The sequence below is a fragment of the Leucoraja erinacea genome, chromosome 2, assembly GCF_028641065.1.
Source record: "Leucoraja erinacea ecotype New England chromosome 2, Leri_hhj_1, whole genome shotgun sequence".
NCBI lineage: Eukaryota > Metazoa > Chordata > Chondrichthyes > Rajiformes > Rajidae > Leucoraja > Leucoraja erinaceus.
Genome location: NC_073378.1, coordinates 16,224,575 through 16,241,262, shown reverse-complemented (window position 1 = coordinate 16,241,262; position 16,688 = coordinate 16,224,575). Strand labels below are relative to the sequence as shown.

The window sequence follows — 16,688 nt, the reverse complement described above, 5'->3', positions numbered from 1 at the left end:
TGAAATTTACGAGTCTTTAAATGCAGTAGAGGTGCTGGAAGACTGGAGAGTGGCAAGTGTGCCACTATAAGCCAGTGAGCGTAACATCTGTAGTCTGAAATTTACTAGAGAGTATTCTGAGGGATAGGATATACAGGCATTTAGATGGACATGGGCTGATTGGGTATAATCACCATGTGAGTTTTGTAAGTGGGGAGGCTGTGTCTCACAAATCTGATTGTTTTTTTGAGGATGTGACCAAACAGGTCGATGAGGGCAGAGCTGCAGATGAATATATGGACTTCAGCAAAGCATTCGACAAGGTTTCTGCATTGTAGGCTGCTCTGGAGGGTTAGATCGCATGGGATCCAAGGAGAGATAGCTCAATGGATAGAAAATAGGCTTTGTGGAAGGAAGCAGAGGATGATGGTGGAAGGTTGCCTCTCAGTCTGGAGGCCTGTGACTGATGGTGTGCCTCAGGGTTCAGTGCTGGGCCTGTTACTGTTTGTCATTTAGATGACTTGCATGAAAAAGTGGGTGGTTTTGCAGAGTGTAGATGGTTGTGAAAATTTGTAGCAGGATCTTGATCAATTGGCCAGGTGGGCTGAGGAATGGTTGATTACATTTAATACAGAGACATGTAAGGTGTTGTATTTTGGGAAGACTAACATGGGCAGGACCTACACAGTGAATGGTAGGGCTCTGGGTGTGTTATAGAGCAGAAGGATCTAGGCGTGCAGGTGCATGGTTCCCTGAAGGTGGAGTTGCAGGTAGATAGGGTGGAAAAAAGGCTTCAAAAAGTATGTTGGGAGATCATGCTGCAGTTGTATAAGATGTTGGTGAGGCTGCATTTAGAGTATTGTGTTCAGTTCTGGGCATCGTGTTATAGGAAAGATGTTGTCAAGCTGAAAGTGCTACATGGAAGATTTAAGTGGATGTTGCGAGGACTAGAGGGTCTGAGCTATATGGAGAGGTTGAGTAGGCTGGGATTCTATTCCTTGGAGAGAAGGAAGATGAGGGGTGTTGTAGAGGTGTATAACATCAAGAGAGGAATAGATCGGGTAGATGACCAGAGGACATAGGTTTAAGGTGAAAGGGAAAAGATTTCATAGGAATCGTAGGGGTAATATTTTCACACAAACGGTGGTGGGTGTGTGGAACAAACTCCCAGAGAAGGTATTTTGGCTGGGACTATCCCAACATTTAAGAAATAGTTAGACATGTGCATGGATAGGATAGGTTTGGAGGGATATGTGCCAAACGCGGGCAGGTCGGATTAATGTAGCTGGTACATGTTGGCCGTTGTGGGCAAGTTGGGCCAAAGCGCCTGTTTCCACGCTGTATGACTATGGCATTTCGTTGTCTCTGTACTGTACACTGACAATGACAATGAATCTGAATCTGATCTGAATCTGGTATAAATCTAATCTTTTCTACATACCACCTCAGGAACGTAACTATATTTCACTTCCAACAAAATCAATACAAAAAAAAAAGCATCATTGCTTGGCATTTACATCTTTAACAGATTATGTAAAGGTATGAGCACCACAAACTGTTTCTTCAACTTAACAATCTTCAGACCTACTATCGTTTGACATATTCCCACAATTACAATCTCTGGTACATCACAGGTGTTTCTTATTACTCTAGTGTGGTAGGTGTCAAGATCAGAAGTTCTGCAACTAGCTTTCAAAACATTAACAAGAAAGCTAAAGGCTAATGGTCTGAAGAAGGGTTTCAGCCCGAAATGTTGCCTATTTCCTTCAGGGTCTGAAGAAGGGTTTTGGCCCGAAACGTTGCCTATTTCCTTCGCTCCATAGATGCTGTCACACCTGCTGAGTTTCTCCAGCACTTGTGGATAGTAAAGATTATTGTGAAAAATTGCAGCAGGATCTTGATCAGTTGGGCAGGTGACCTGAGGAATAGTTGATGGAGTTTAATACAGAGAAGTATTACAGCGAGGTATTGCATTTCAGGAACTCTAAGCATGGCAGGACCTACACGGTGAATGGCAGGGCTCTGGGGAGTGTAAGGTCTAGGAGTGCAAATAAAACATTTGTAGAAAATTGCATTACAGGTAGATAGGGTGGTCAAGGCGGGTTTGGCACATTGGCCTTCATCAGTCAGAGTATTGAGTATAGAAGATAGGAGGTTCTGTTATAAGACACAAGACATTGGTGAGGCCTCATTTGGATTATTGTGTTCAGTTTTAGTCACCCTGCTATAGGAAAAGTGTTGTTAAGCAGGAAAGGGTGCAGTGAAGATTTCCAAAGATGTTGCCAGGATGCAAGGGCCTGAGCAAGAGAGAGGTTGAGCAGCCAATGATTTGGGAATGTAGGAAGATGAGGGGTGATCATATAGAGTTGTATAAGATCATAAGGTGAGGGTAAATGTACATGGCTCTTTACCCAGAGTAGAGAATCAAGAACTAAACGACAGGTTTAATGTGAGGGGGGGGGAAAAGGTCTACTGTCATTTAATAATTTTCCCTCTCAACCCCATTCTCCTGCATTCTCCTGTAGCCTTCGACACCCTGTCTAATCAAGAAACTGTCAATATCCACTTTAAAAATACCCTACGTCTTGGCCTCCACAGTTGTCTATGACAATCAATTCCACAGACTTACAACCTTTTGGTTAAAGAAATGGCTTATCTTCATTCTAAAGGTATATATTTTTATTCTGAGGCTGTGTCCTCTGGTTCTAGACTTTCCCATTAATGGAAACGTGCTTTCCATGTCCACTCTTGGCCTTTTGCACTATCTAAGAAGTTTCAATGAGACCGCCCCCCCCCCCATCATCCCCAGGGTCATTCTCATAAAGCTCGTCTAGACCCCCTCCAGAACTAGCACACCCTTCATATATGGGCCCCAAAACTGCTCACAATATTTCAAATGCGGCTTCGCCAGTGTCCAATAAAGCCCCAGTATTGCATCCTTGCTCTTATAATCTAGCCCCCTCAAAATGAATGCCAACATTACATTTGCCTTCCTTTCCACAGACACAACCTGCCACTTAACCTTTTGGGAATCCAGCACCAACACTCCCAAGTCCCGTTGACCCTCTAAATTCTGAATCCTCTCCTCGTTTAGAAAGTAGTCTACGCCTTTATTTATTCTACCAAAGTGCATGACCATACATTTTACCCAAGCAGTATTCCATTTCCCACCTCTTTGCTAGTTCACCCAAAATGTCCAAGTCCTTCCACAGCCTCCCTGCTTCCTCAATACCATCTGCTCCATCACCCATCTTTGTCTCATCCACAAACTGGAACACAAAGCCAATTCCATCATTCAGATCATCTTAACTGACCCGTGTAGACATAAGGAACTGCAGGAACTAGTCAGTGGAGCTGGTCAGGCAGCATCTATGGAATATATGGATAGGCGACATTTCACATAAGGACCTTTCATGGGGTGAAGAGAAGAAAGCTGCAGATGTGTTCTACTAATTAGCTTTATCTCACAGCTGCTTGGAATTAAATTGGTTTAATTGAGTTTTTGAAAATTTTAGTTAATATAGTTCAACATCACTTACCTTTTTCAAGATAAGTCTTTGGTGCCCATTGAGGGTCAGAATCAGCATATGGGTCATTGTATTGCACGACTGCTGCCTCTTCATCCTCATAGTCCACAGGGGGTGGGGGAGGTGGAGGTGGTGATTCATCAAACATTGGTAAATCATCTGGCGGTGGAGGTGGAGGGGGGGTTGGACTATCAGCAACTGCAACAATGTGCAAATTTAGAGATATAATCAGATATTTAACATTTTACTTTTTATTCAATACAATAAATCAAATTAGCATGCATTGTGTATTTCAAGCTTTCACAAAACATGCAGAGAGGTGTAAGACCAGTTAGTCACATAAAACTGAACATTTCAGTTCTGCATAAAGATTTTTAATGCAAGCTGCCTCAATTAAGATACAATTCCAAACTGCATTCAACAGTTTATAATTTGATGCATCTTATTTCAGTTGTTCAAAGGTGGTTTAAAATGCCATGTAATATTGATCCTATTTTGAAAGAGGATTTTACAAAGATCTACTTGTGAAATGTTTTATAGGTCATATTTAAAAAAATATTCAACTTCTGTACAAAGATCAATTTAGATAATTCAAAACAATATGTGATTGTAAAATAGATTTAATCGTGCAACAATGCAGTTTTGATGCATTTCCTTACAACAAATAACGAATGCAGTGGATATTTTAAGGTGCAGAATAATATGGAATGTATGGAAGCACTAAAATTTGTATTAAAGTTTTTCTTCCATTTGGAAAGATGTGGGAATGTTATCAGAAGTGTAAAATAAAAACCATACTAGGCAAATTTAATTCAAATACAGCAATTCAAATAACTATATAATTTGTGTATAATTCAGTACAAGGAGTAAACGTGTCTTACCATTTGTATGAAGTTCAAGAATCAATATATACAATTAACAGTCCATTAGGTATCAACTTTATATTCCTAGATTTTAATAATGAGGCCGGGTACACTCAGCACATCTTTCTGCAGATAAAATCTAAAACATTCTTTGCACAAATGTAAAACTATACAGCAAGATGAACAGGAGGAAGTTTATTAATTCTCAATTCTAACACATGCGTAGAATGACAAATGCAACAGGTTGCCACTAAAAAGACTTTTAGATGTGCGATATACAGAATGTTGATTTAATTAACCAAAAATGTAATTTAGAATTCCATTCCAACACAAGAATAAGTTGCCTGAATCAACTAGCTTATTGTTTAAGAAGGAACTGCAGATGGTGGGAAATCGTAGGTAGATAAAAGTGCTGGAGAAACTCAGCGGGCTGAGTTTCTCCTCTCATTCTCAGCTCTCCCTCAGCCCTCTGGCTCCTCCTCTTCCTTTCTCCTTTTCTTCTTCCCACCCCCCACCCTACATCAGACTGAAGAAGGGTTTCGGCCCGAAACGTTTCATATTTCCTTCGCTCCATAGATGCTGCTGCACCCGCTGAGTTTCTCCGTCAACTAGCTTATTATCTACTTAACTGCTAAAAAATAATTTAGATTTCAAATTGCATGCAAAGTTTTGAGCCTGGAAAAAATCCGCACAGAAAGGAGCCATTTGGCTTCAATTTTATTTTGAAAAATCCAATTATGATTGCTGCTGCCAAATTGTAATATTACAGGTCTGATCCAAGATAGGCAGCCGAGTTCAAAACATAGGCCAGCTCATATACCAAGACATTTATAGGAACTGGATATTGCACATCAAAGAAACAAGGAAAGGCAGTGCCTGCAATCGAAAATGTATCAACAAGCACATAGCTGAAGAAGTGTTCCGTGCAAAGCAGTAGAGAAAGTTCCAGAACTTGTGAAAACGTCAATCATGCAATCTTCTGACCTTAAATGAAAAATGAATGCACAAGCCTTTAAACTTACTGTTTTCCTGCACCCTGGCCACGAAGCCTGTGAGAGGTATCTGTGGAGTCAGTTGAGGCATAGGGGGAGGGGGTGGAGCTAGGGATGCTGGCAAGAACAAAGGCCACGTTGGAGCAACATGAAGAGCAGAAGGAAAAGACAAACACAAAAAGCTGTCATTCACATTGACCGAGAACACATAATTGCTTAACGGGGCAGTGCAACCTCATTTCTCCAAGTACAAAAATCTCTTTTTTTTGGAATAGGAATTCTACGGATCAGATTTAAATCAGAGTATTTAAAGTACTATTGGAAATGTAATCAGTTGGATCCCACACCCAAGTCTTAACTAATAGCCAAATATTTGCCTGTAGTAAATAAGGTTCCACTGCAGTAATATTTTTAAAGAATGCCAGGTACTCAATTGCAAATTTGAGATGACAAAACAGGAAGCCACCATTTCCACCCCCCCTCTCCCCCCAAGACTAAGGTTCCATAAAAGTGACGATTATAAAATCAATTAACGTTAATTAAAAGGAACAATCCAACTGAGATAACATCCGTTTATCCTTTTAAATCATCTTAATCATCTCGCAATTACAATGTTAAAGCACTGGAAAGAAAACAGGTCTTGAGGATTTACTTCAACAAGCTTCTTTCTGTTAGTGGAAGGAAGTATGTCCCAAGGCTGTCAAATGCAAACAGAAACTCTGCAAACAAAATGTAGCTTTGGACTAGTCAACCAACAGTATTGGTATGTAGACAAAAATGCTGGAGAAACTCAGCGGATGAGGCAGCATCTATGGAGCATAGGTGACGTTTCGGGTCGCGACCCTTCTTCAGACTGATGTGGGGGTGGGTGGGAAGAAGAAAGTAAGAGGCGGAGACAGTAGGCTGTGAGAGCGCTGGGAAGGGGAGGGGAAGGAGGGTATAGTCATTTTAGTCACCAGTCTTCCGTGCGGGACCTTATCTAAGGCTTTCTGAAAGTCTAGATACACTACATTCACTAGCACCCCTTCGTCCATTTTATTTGTCACATCCTCAAAACATTCCAGAAGATTAGTCAAGCATGATTTCCTTTCATAAATCCATGTTGACTTGGACTAATCCTTTTACTGCTATCCAAATGTCCCATTATTACCTCTTTAATAATTGACTCCAGCATCTTTCCCACCACCGAAGTCAGGCTAACTGGTCTGTAATTCCCCGTTTTCTCTCTCGCTCCTTTCTTGAAAAGTGGGATAACATTAGCTATCCTCCAATCCACAGGAACTGATCCTGAATCTATTGAACATTGGAAAATGATCACCAATGCGTCCACTATTTCTAAAGCCACCTCCCTGAGGACCCTGGGATGCAGTCCATCAGGCCCAGGGGATTTATCATCCTTCAGCCCCATTAGCCTACCCAATACTATTTCTCGCCTAATGAAGCAAAGGACTTGTGTCCGTACGAAAGGTAAACAAGAGACAGTGTGTTGCCAAATTGACGATTGGCTCAGTTTCTTAGTTTTGATAACCAATTTATGCCCAAAATATTTTTTTGATTGGATTGGCTTTAAAAAGTCGGAAATATATCATAAACGGCCGTTGTGTTTTTGATACCACAATGTTTTTGATATATTAAATTTGAATATATGAAAAAATCACTACTACCATAGGATACCTCGTTGGGGTTTGTGAAAAGCAGTAGAGGTTTGGAGCTTCTGTGATTTAACCAATGGAGGTACCGACCCCGATAAAGGTCGTTGTGACAATGGACACCAAGCACAACAACCGTTACTGGATCTTTGCTAGGCGGAATACCAGACATACGGTATTTTTCTCCTGGTATTGATGAAGGTATTTCCCAAGATCATTTATCAAAACGTATATGTATGAGGGGCCATATGAAGTTTATTTATGAATTAAATATTCATAATGTGGCAGAGTGTTTAATGTCACATTTCTGGTGTCCAAATTGGTGGTAAAACGATTAAAATTTGTCTGTCATGAAAACATTTTTGGACTTTCAGTCTTGAAGTTATCTGATTTATATCTGTTATTTATAAGATTCACTTGATGAGTAGATTTCTGTTAAGAACAGTGTATTGGTGTAAAAATCTTGTTCCTCAAAATCTCTCCAGTATTGTAAAAAGACACATATACATTGTGATCTGGCCTTTTTTTGTGCCAATGCCCTAATTTTCAAAAAGTTCATTAAATACAGCAAAATCAACAATCTGACAGATTTCAGCACCCAAATGGCTGCAAGCATGAAAACAGCCCTCTTAGAAACATAGAAAATTGGTGCAGGAGCAGGTCATTCGGCCCTTCAAGCCAGCACCACCATTCCATATGTTCATGGCTGATCATCCAAAATCAGTACCCCGTTCCTGCTTTCTCCCCATATCCCTTGATTCTGTTAGCCCTAAGAGCTATATCTAACTCTCTCTGGTTTACATCCAGTGAATTGGCCTCCACTGCCTTCTATGGCAGAGAATTCCACAGATTCACAACTCTCTGGGTGATTTCTCAGCAGACATCAGTAATTAGCAATTTTGTATACTGAATTCCCACCATCCACTCGAAACAGGATGCAACTGTTATGAACCTACAATCTTAGTGCTGCCACCTTTCAACATTAGGCCAGAACAGGGGGAAAAAGAAAACTTGACAAATAGACTTGAAAACATTTAGGAAGGAAAACTAAGCAAACCACAAAGTTGCACTAGAGTGAAATAGCAGCTTTCTATTTGGAGACTTTACAGGAAGACTGACTGATAACTGGGCCTCATGAATTTGACAACAACTTTTAAAGAGAGAAATAGACCAGAGACATATTTACCTCAATTTCTTAAAGGCATTTCATAAACACATATTCACTAATGGGAGTCGAAAGGGAACCATGGCAACATTGGGGGGGTGGGGAGGGGAGGTAGCTGCCCAGCTGGTGTCAGCGCATATGAGAGAAATGCCAAGACAGGAAATGACAGCCCTCTCACTGTTCTAATAAGTTCACCTCGACTCTGGATCCTTTCGAGGTCAATGTATGCAACAGCACATTTTGCAAAAACAACTGCTTTTGTCAAAAGAAAAATAATTTATTATCAAGTTTCTTAATATGACTTCTGTGAGTAGACTCTCATATAAATCTCATTAACTACAGTGGTATCACCAGTCCTGCAAACATACATCCATTTCCAGAAGTTGAACAAACAATATTGCAGTTTAAAATACACCTTAAACTTTGCCCAGACAGCTCACATGGCTTCCTGTAAAAGGTGCATAATAATGTCCAAACAAAAACTGTATGTCCTCACATAACATTGCTTCAACGACCCAGTGATCTTAGGCAATTCAGAAATAGTCATTCATTTGACCATAGGTTTAATGGTTTGTCCTTATGTAAAATGGGCTGAAAGATGGCAGATGGAGTTTAATGCTGATAAATGTGAGGTGCTACACCTTGGCAGGACAAATCAAAATAGGACGTACATGGTAAATGGTAGGGAATTGAAGAATACAGTTGAACAGAGGGATCTGGGTATAACCGTGCATAGTTCCTTGAAGGTGGAATCTCATATAGATAGGGTGGTAAAGAAAGCTTTTGGTATGCTAGCCTTTATAAATCAGAGCATTGAGTATAGAAGCTGGGATGTAATGTTAAAATTGTACAAGGCATTGGTGAGACCAAATCTGGAGTATGGTGTACAATTTTGGTCGCCCAATTATAGGAAGGATGTCAACAAAATAGAGAGAGTACAGAGGAGATTTACTAGAATGTTGCCTGGGTTTCAACAACTAAGTTACAGAGATAGGTTGAATAAGTTAGGTCTTTATTCTCTGGAGCGCAGAAGGTTAAGGGGGGACCTGATAGAGGTCTTTAAAATGATGAGAGGGATAGACAGAGTTGATGTGGACAAGCTTTTCCCTTTGAGAATAGGGAAGATTCAAACAAGAGGACATGACTTCAGAATTAAGGGACAGAAGTTTAGGGGTAATATGAGGGGGAACTTCTTTACGCAGAGAGTGGTGGCGGTGTGGAATGAGCTCCCAGTGGAAGTGGTGGAGGCAGGTTCATTGGTATCATTTAAAAATAAATTGGATAGGCATATGGATGAGAAGGGAATGGAGGGTTATGGTACGAGTGCAGGCAGGTGGGACTAAGGGGAAAAAAATTTGTTCGGCATGGACTTGTAGGGCCGAGATGGCCTGTTTCCGTGCTGTAATTGTTATATGGTTATATGGTTAAACAAAACCTTAACAATCCACATTTGTGTTGTTAGTGTTTAACGTTTAGCTTATTATTATCACGTGAACAGTGGTACAGTGAAAAGATTTTTGTTGCATGCTATCCAGTTTTTAGCAGATGATTAAGAGATGATCCAGAACAAGTTAGAAGATTCAAAAAGCAATTCTGTGGGGTATGTCACAAATTTGCATATCTCAAGATGTCCCAGTTCAAATTTAACAAATGTATGAACCAACCAAATTAGTTTGCTGATTCTGTATCAGACCCATCTGAAAAGCCAAATTTCCAAACCTGATCTTTCATAGTTTGGGGACACTAATTGCTTTGAATGTGCTAATGCAAAAAAAAAAAAGAGAATTGCCTTTCAAACCATTGCTGTTACAAATCCATTGTGGAAAGGTATTCCCATAATGCTCTAGCCAAAAGATTGCGCATGCTTCCAGAGATTGGAAATCCTGGTCGTCATTGATCAGCTATCTATTTCCCCAGTTGGGATATCACATCCCCTGTCACTCAAACAAGCATTCTGTACAGCTTCCAAACCACACATAGATCAGATATCAAATATTGAGTTATATCCTCGAGAAAGATAAGTGGGTTTGTTTCATTTGGCATCATCTTCAACATAGATATCGTAAGCCAAAGTTCCTGTCCTGTTCTACTGTCTGCTCTAAATTCTATATCTACCTCCAATATTGGCTGTTTTACTTAAGATTTTACTTAATACTAGACTAAGTGGGACCCCTTTTGTCCCAGCATCACACGGGAGGGCTGGTCCCCCAACGCAATATTCCACCTCTCCACCAATTCCAATATTGGTGGCCAGTGGGTGGGGGGTGCTTTCTGGAGCACTAGTATGGGTGTTGTGAGCTGAAGAGACTGGTTTCCAGGGGGCTAGTATGAACATTGTGGGCCGAATGGATTCTTGGGCTGGCAGCTCAGTCACTCAAGCCTGTTGTGCTGGTAGCTCATTCACTCACGGCTGATGGGCTGGCAGTTGATTCACGGCTATTCCTTGAAATTAGATTTCAAGCAGGGTGCAAGGCCACCAAATTCAAGTGCAGTTTCTTACCACTTCAAGCAAGGTGCAAGGCCACCAAATTCATGTACAGTTTCATACCATTTCAAGCAGGATGCAAGGCCACTAAAGACAGCGAGTCGTGACCTCTCCCTCCTCCATCTTGCAGAGACTGAGCCACGCCCACACTTCTGGGTTTTATAGTCCCTCCCCCTCCCACCAGAAGTGGGCGTGGCCTTCATGGTGTGATTGACAGGAGAGAGAACCTCAACATTTTTTAAACACTAATAACTCTTATTTTTCATTGATGGGAAAAATCCTCGGCATCTGAGGAGCGGAGGGGGGACTCCGAGTAAGATGGCCAAAAATCACAGCTGTACGTGGTAGCGTTTTGTCTAAAATCATTATAAAGTGCAAACAGGAAGTGGTCAAGTTTAGACTTTTAATTATATAGAAGGCAAGCCAACGTTAATTAAGCAAGGCAACTTTAATTATGCAAGGCAACTTTAATTAGGCAAGACAACTTTAGCATTTCCAAACCATAGGCAACACAGCTTTAGCATTTCCAAACCAAAGGCAACACAGCTTTAGCATTGCCAAACCAAAGGCAACACAGCTTTAGCATTTCCAAACTATATTTTCAAACCACATTAAGGGCACTGACAGGTCAGTAAAACCACTCACAGTTTAGTAGACATGTGTTCAGTGTTATTCACAGAGTGAGATTGAGAGATGTGACCCTCTCGCTCCCCCATCTTGCAGAGACTGACAGAGGCACTCGACACTTCCGGGTTTTATAGTCCCTCCAGAAGGTGCGTGGCCTTCAGGAGAGAGAATCTCAACATTTTTAAAATACTAATATTTTATATTTTTCATCGATGGGAAAAATCCTCTTGTTCTGCGCAGCGGAGGGGGACTCTGAGTAGGATGGCCAAAAATCACAGCCGTAAGTGGCAGCGTTTTTTCTATAATCAATTTACAGAACAACAGGAAGTGGTCAAGATCAGACTTTTAGTAATATAGATAGATTGGCCCATTTTACTTAATGCAATATGGAAATGGGCCCTTGGGCCAAATTCGCCTCCGTCAATTCAGTTGGTCTGAGCCACACATTTAGCCCATATCCCTCTTAAACATTTCCTTTCCATGTGCCTGCCCAAATGTCTGTCAAACATTGTAAACCGATGCCCTCTACTTTTCGACTCCTCTACCCAGGAAACAAGTGGGCGACCATTCATCTTAGCTACCACCCTCACTAATTTATAAACCTCTGTAATGTCACCCCTCAGCCTCCTTTGCTTCAGTGAAATCAGTTGCATCTTTCCAGTCTCTCCTTATAGTTCAAGCCCTCCTGTTCCAGCCACGTCCTTGTGAATCGGTTCTGCGCCCTCTCCAGCTTAATCATATCCTCTCTATCGCATGGTGACCAGAACTGAGCACAATATTCCAGGTGCGGTCTCACCAAAGACGTACAGCTGTAATATGACATTCCTACTTTTGTACTCGATGCCCCATCAAATGACGATAGTGTGCTTTCTTCATCACCTTACCCCTCATTATTTTGCAATTTTTAACAAGGTCATTCCTCAGTCTCCTGTGAAAACAGTCCCAGCCTCTCCTAACTCTAATCCCCACAGAATCCTCGAGTCCTTTCTGCTTCTTCTCTATCTTAATTACATCCTTTTTACAGTATGCCAACCAGAACCAAACACAACATTCCACGAGCAGTCTAACCAATCAAATATAACATAAAGTCCCAACTCATATTAATGCACTGTCCAATAAAGGCAAGTGTGCAAACGACTTAATCACCTTGTCTGGCCTATGTCACCAGGGTCAGGGAACTATGTATGTGTACTCCTACATCTCTCTGTTCTAGATCACGCCCCAGGACCCTATCATTCATGGTGTATGTCCTGCCCCGGGTTAACTTTCCAAAATGCATCACTTTGTACTTGTGCGAGTTAAATTCCATTTGTCTTTGTTCACTGTTATTGCAGCCACTCATAGTACTAAGTGTAGAATGTTTCACCGTCAGAACTGGACCATGCATAATATTTAAAATGACAATAAACACAACAAAACATATCAAATGAGACTTCAAACCTCAATTAGTTCAACATGCAACACTGATATGCATTTGGAAGCAGTATTAAAGTAAAAGCCTTACTTGAATTTTGAGCATAAAGAGGGCCACCATTAATATGAGGCTGCACAGAAAACTGAGCTGTCACCGAAGGATTTCGCCTGAAGCCCCCAGAAGAAGCTGTAGAGGTGGTGGAATTATGCCGAGAGATCTGCCTGGTCATGGTACTGTATTGGGAACCAGGAGCCGAACCAGGGCCAGCTGAATGCGTTAGGTAGGAGCAGAGGAGGAAAAAAAGAAAGCATTATTCCATAATTCCCAATAGATTTGATTAGTGGAAGAAAACCAACCTTCAAACCAGGCAAAGGAGGAAAAATGTGAGCGGATACAATAAACAATGCATTAAAATCAAACATATAACTATCATCACCAAGGAGAATCACCACCTGTCATCACAGCTCCTGTTCATCTTACCATTTGAAAAAAAAGTAAAAAGTAGCACTGATGATATGCATTTTACCCATTCTTTCTAGAGTTCCAAATCTTACTTCTTGTTGAATCTGGACGTAGACACGGCGAAACTCAAACAAAAATACAATCTTTAACTACAGTCATGAAACAATGCAACAGCAATCAGACAGTTAAGATTTTTAATACAAATTTAAATAATTTGATTATTTCAATACCAAAATGTTAATTCTTTAGAAGCAAGTAAATTTGTTAATAGAAGGCGTAAGGACAATTTGATCCATGTTGGTGTCACAACCAATACATTTTTCAAGAACTGATTTTTCTCATCCGATCCCCTTACAAACCTCTACTCTCATTGCTTTCCTTTCCCACCATTCAATGGTTTGACAAATAGTTCCTAAGAAATAAAGGCCAACTAACATAATTATTTTTTACAAAGTAAACCTCAACAAGAGGGCTGTGGATAAGTGCTGATACATTCAACTTTTTTAGGCCGAAAGGTCAAGAATTTGGAAGGAACCATGGATCAGTGCTCCTAAGCAGTTACTGACTAAAGCGATGATACCAAAACAAAACAAAAAACAATTTGGTATGTGGGTATAGCATAAGGTTAGCTTGGGTTATATATAAAGCCTTAAAGGATGCAACAACATATTAGGACTGAAGATAGAAAAGAGAGAACAGTAAATCTATACTTCAGCAGACAGTCAACACTAATATTTCCAAGTGGAAGATTCTGTAAAGGACTGTGGGGTTAAATGTTGAAACCCATTTCTTCAGCCTGTTTCCAACTAGAGGTATGCTTTCAGTATCAGTGGATTAGGCCTTTAAGATTGAGATGAGGACAAATTTCTCATGCAGAGTTATGCCCCTGTCCCACTTAGAAAACCTGAACGGAAACCTCTGGAGACTTTGCGCCCCACCCAAGGTTTCCGTGCGGATCCCGGAGGTTGCAGGTCATTGCCGGAGGTTGCAGGTCGTGGAAGCAGGTAGGGAGACAGACAAAAACCTCCGGGAACCGCACGGAAACCTTGGGTGGGGCACAAAGTCTCCAGAGGTTTCCGTTCAGGTTTCCTAAGTGGGACAGGGCATTACAAGTGTGTGAAATATTCCACCTCCTTGCACTGTGGATGCTCAGTTATTGCGTCAGGGATGGCCCCATCAAGGAAAAATGACAATGTTATGCTTTGAAGAGAAACTGACTGTGAAAGCAAGAGAGACCAGGGCTTTGATTTAACATTTTACACTTTTGATATTTTTGCATAGTTCTTGGACCGTGTTATTGGAATTATCCATTTAAAGAGAACAACATGGATTAATAGTACTTTGGCCTCCAAACACTTCCTTATAACCCAAAAGCATTGCACCAAGTTTTAGTGTTTACGATCCACTGCAAATCAATACCATTTACCACACCCATTGAGCCTGCTGTGAGGGAAAGGACAGACGAGTGTATAGTTCCATGCTGGAGTCAGTCTCACCTATGAAACTTCCCCCAGGCAGTGGTGGGGGTGGTGGTGGCAGGGAAGGGGCTCCAGGAGGAGTAAAAAATGATGATGCTACAAGAAAACGCATTGTGTTACAACAAATCTAAAAATGCTTTTAAATGGCAGTATAAATAAAGAATTGTGATGGTGGCAGATAAAATGATTAGTTATTCCAAGACTGTAAGCACCATTTTGTTGTGTTTCGATCAATTAATAAACCATGTGCTTTGATTTCAGGTCAAATGGGATTTGATGAGAGTTAGAATCTATGTAATTAAAAACAAAACAAACAAGAGATTTTACCTACAATAAAATTGCTGAAAATAGTTCTAACTTAAAATTTAAAGAATCTTTGCTTATAGTTGGATTCATTTTGAGAACTTAGTTGTTATATTCAAATTCTGCTGTCAAAAGATTCATCTCCGTTTCACAGTAATTAATTAGGCTCCGTTTTATTGAAGACGTCATATGAGACACCATTTTGGGGGTATAGTAAACACATTATTGACTCTGCAATTAATGTATACTTAAGAAACTCTTATTATTAGGCACGCCAATGCACATTGCTACATTTCTTCACTATGTTATTCCGAAAAGCATTTTGTGTTACCTAAAATGCATATTACATGCTGTATATTACATTAAAACTCAGCAGTTCCTTCCCCTCAAACAGGGCTCTTCTGATCTGCATTGCAGGTAATGCTTCACTTTAAGGAAAAGCCATGCAAACCCTGTTGTATCTCCCTGAACATCTGGCATATGGAAATGCTGTCTCTTAAAGTCACTGATCAACTTCTTGTATTTTAACGTAATGAATTCTACTTACATGGGTATTTTTGCAAATATGCAAATTTGGAATGTTATACAATTACTTAAGAGTAAAGTGAAAAAGGCAACAGTTAAATTTGAGGACCATTAATGTCCTTTCTCCCTAGAACTCCTCAAGTACCTGACAGTGCACAAGTAGCAATGTTTTGGATCAATAGTGCATTTTCCATGTCTACCTAGTATAAGCGCTGCGATGCTAAAAATCAAACACCGGCTCAGATCTCTTGGCCTGTTGCCTGGATTTGCTCTCTAATGATAGATATTAAGTCGCAGCTTAACTATTTAAGTGGAAATTAAACAATCAAATCAGCAAATCCATTTTAGATTTCATAGGTGAAGTTAAAAATCATTCATTATAAAAAGAGAATATATTTTAAAATATGAGCCATTAATTATTCTATAAATCAATAGAAGTTAACAAACCTGGTACAAGGGTGGGCGGAGAGGGTGTAGGCACAGCAATTGGAATGCCTATACTGCTACTTCCACTATTTTCTCGGCTTCCACTTCCTCCACTGCTTCCACTGCAGAGAAAATTTAAAACAGTTAAGTACACCTTGCAACCCTCCCAAAATCCAACAACTCCTTGCAAGATCTGAAGTGCAATGAAGGAATAACTTAGAGTTAAGTATAAGAAAGATTACATTGCAGAACCTCCGGGAAGGGGGTGTGAAAGAGGTTCAACCATTTAATAGCAGTGGAAAGAAATGGTTCTCAAATCTGCACGCCTGGGTTTTCAAGCTCCTGGATTTTCCCCCAGGAGGGAGAGAGAAGAGTACGGCCAGAGTGACTGGCATCCTTGATACTTCCAGTCTTCTTAATGCGATGCACTGTGAAGATGGACTGGATGGAAGGAAGTGACAAGCTTGTGATGAACTGGGCTGTGTTCACCACTCCCTGCAGGTTCAGATGGTTATTCAGACAAGCAGACACAAACATTAAATCCATAACCCACTCCAGGAATTTAGCAACAACCTTCAGTGCCATTCCTTGTATGAAAATCCAAACCACAACTCCAATGTGCAAATTCAACGAACATTAATTCAATGTTTTGCACAAGAACATAATAAATAGGAGTAGGATCAAGCCTGCTCCACCATTCTATACATTCAGTGGGTGGCAGTGACGCAGCTGAGAGTTACTGCTACACGGCTCCAGTGACTTGGGTTCAATCCTGATCTCTAGAGCTGCTTTG

At 40.6% G+C, this 16,688-nt stretch overlaps 1 protein-coding gene across 9 annotated transcripts in view; it reads right to left on the bottom strand.

Annotated features, from left to right (window-relative positions):
- abi1a (abl-interactor 1a) overlaps positions 1–16,688 on the bottom strand; it is a 114,558-nt gene that overhangs the window by 5,034 nt on the left and 92,836 nt on the right. For 2 of the 9 annotated variants that reach the window (XM_055652082.1, XM_055652072.1), the window contains 5 exons: positions 15,917–16,017; positions 14,660–14,737; positions 12,792–12,968; positions 5,392–5,478; positions 3,519–3,704 (listed from right to left, as the gene is read on the bottom strand). In XM_055652082.1, coding sequence (XP_055508057.1) covers positions 3,519–3,704; positions 5,392–5,478; positions 12,792–12,968; positions 14,660–14,737; positions 15,917–16,017 — 629 coding nt within the window. The remainder of the gene's footprint in view (positions 1–3,518; positions 3,705–5,391; positions 5,479–12,791; positions 12,969–14,659; positions 14,738–15,916; positions 16,018–16,688) is intronic. The other 7 variants (XM_055652104.1, XM_055652089.1, XM_055652130.1 and 4 more) reach the window with 5 other exon arrangements.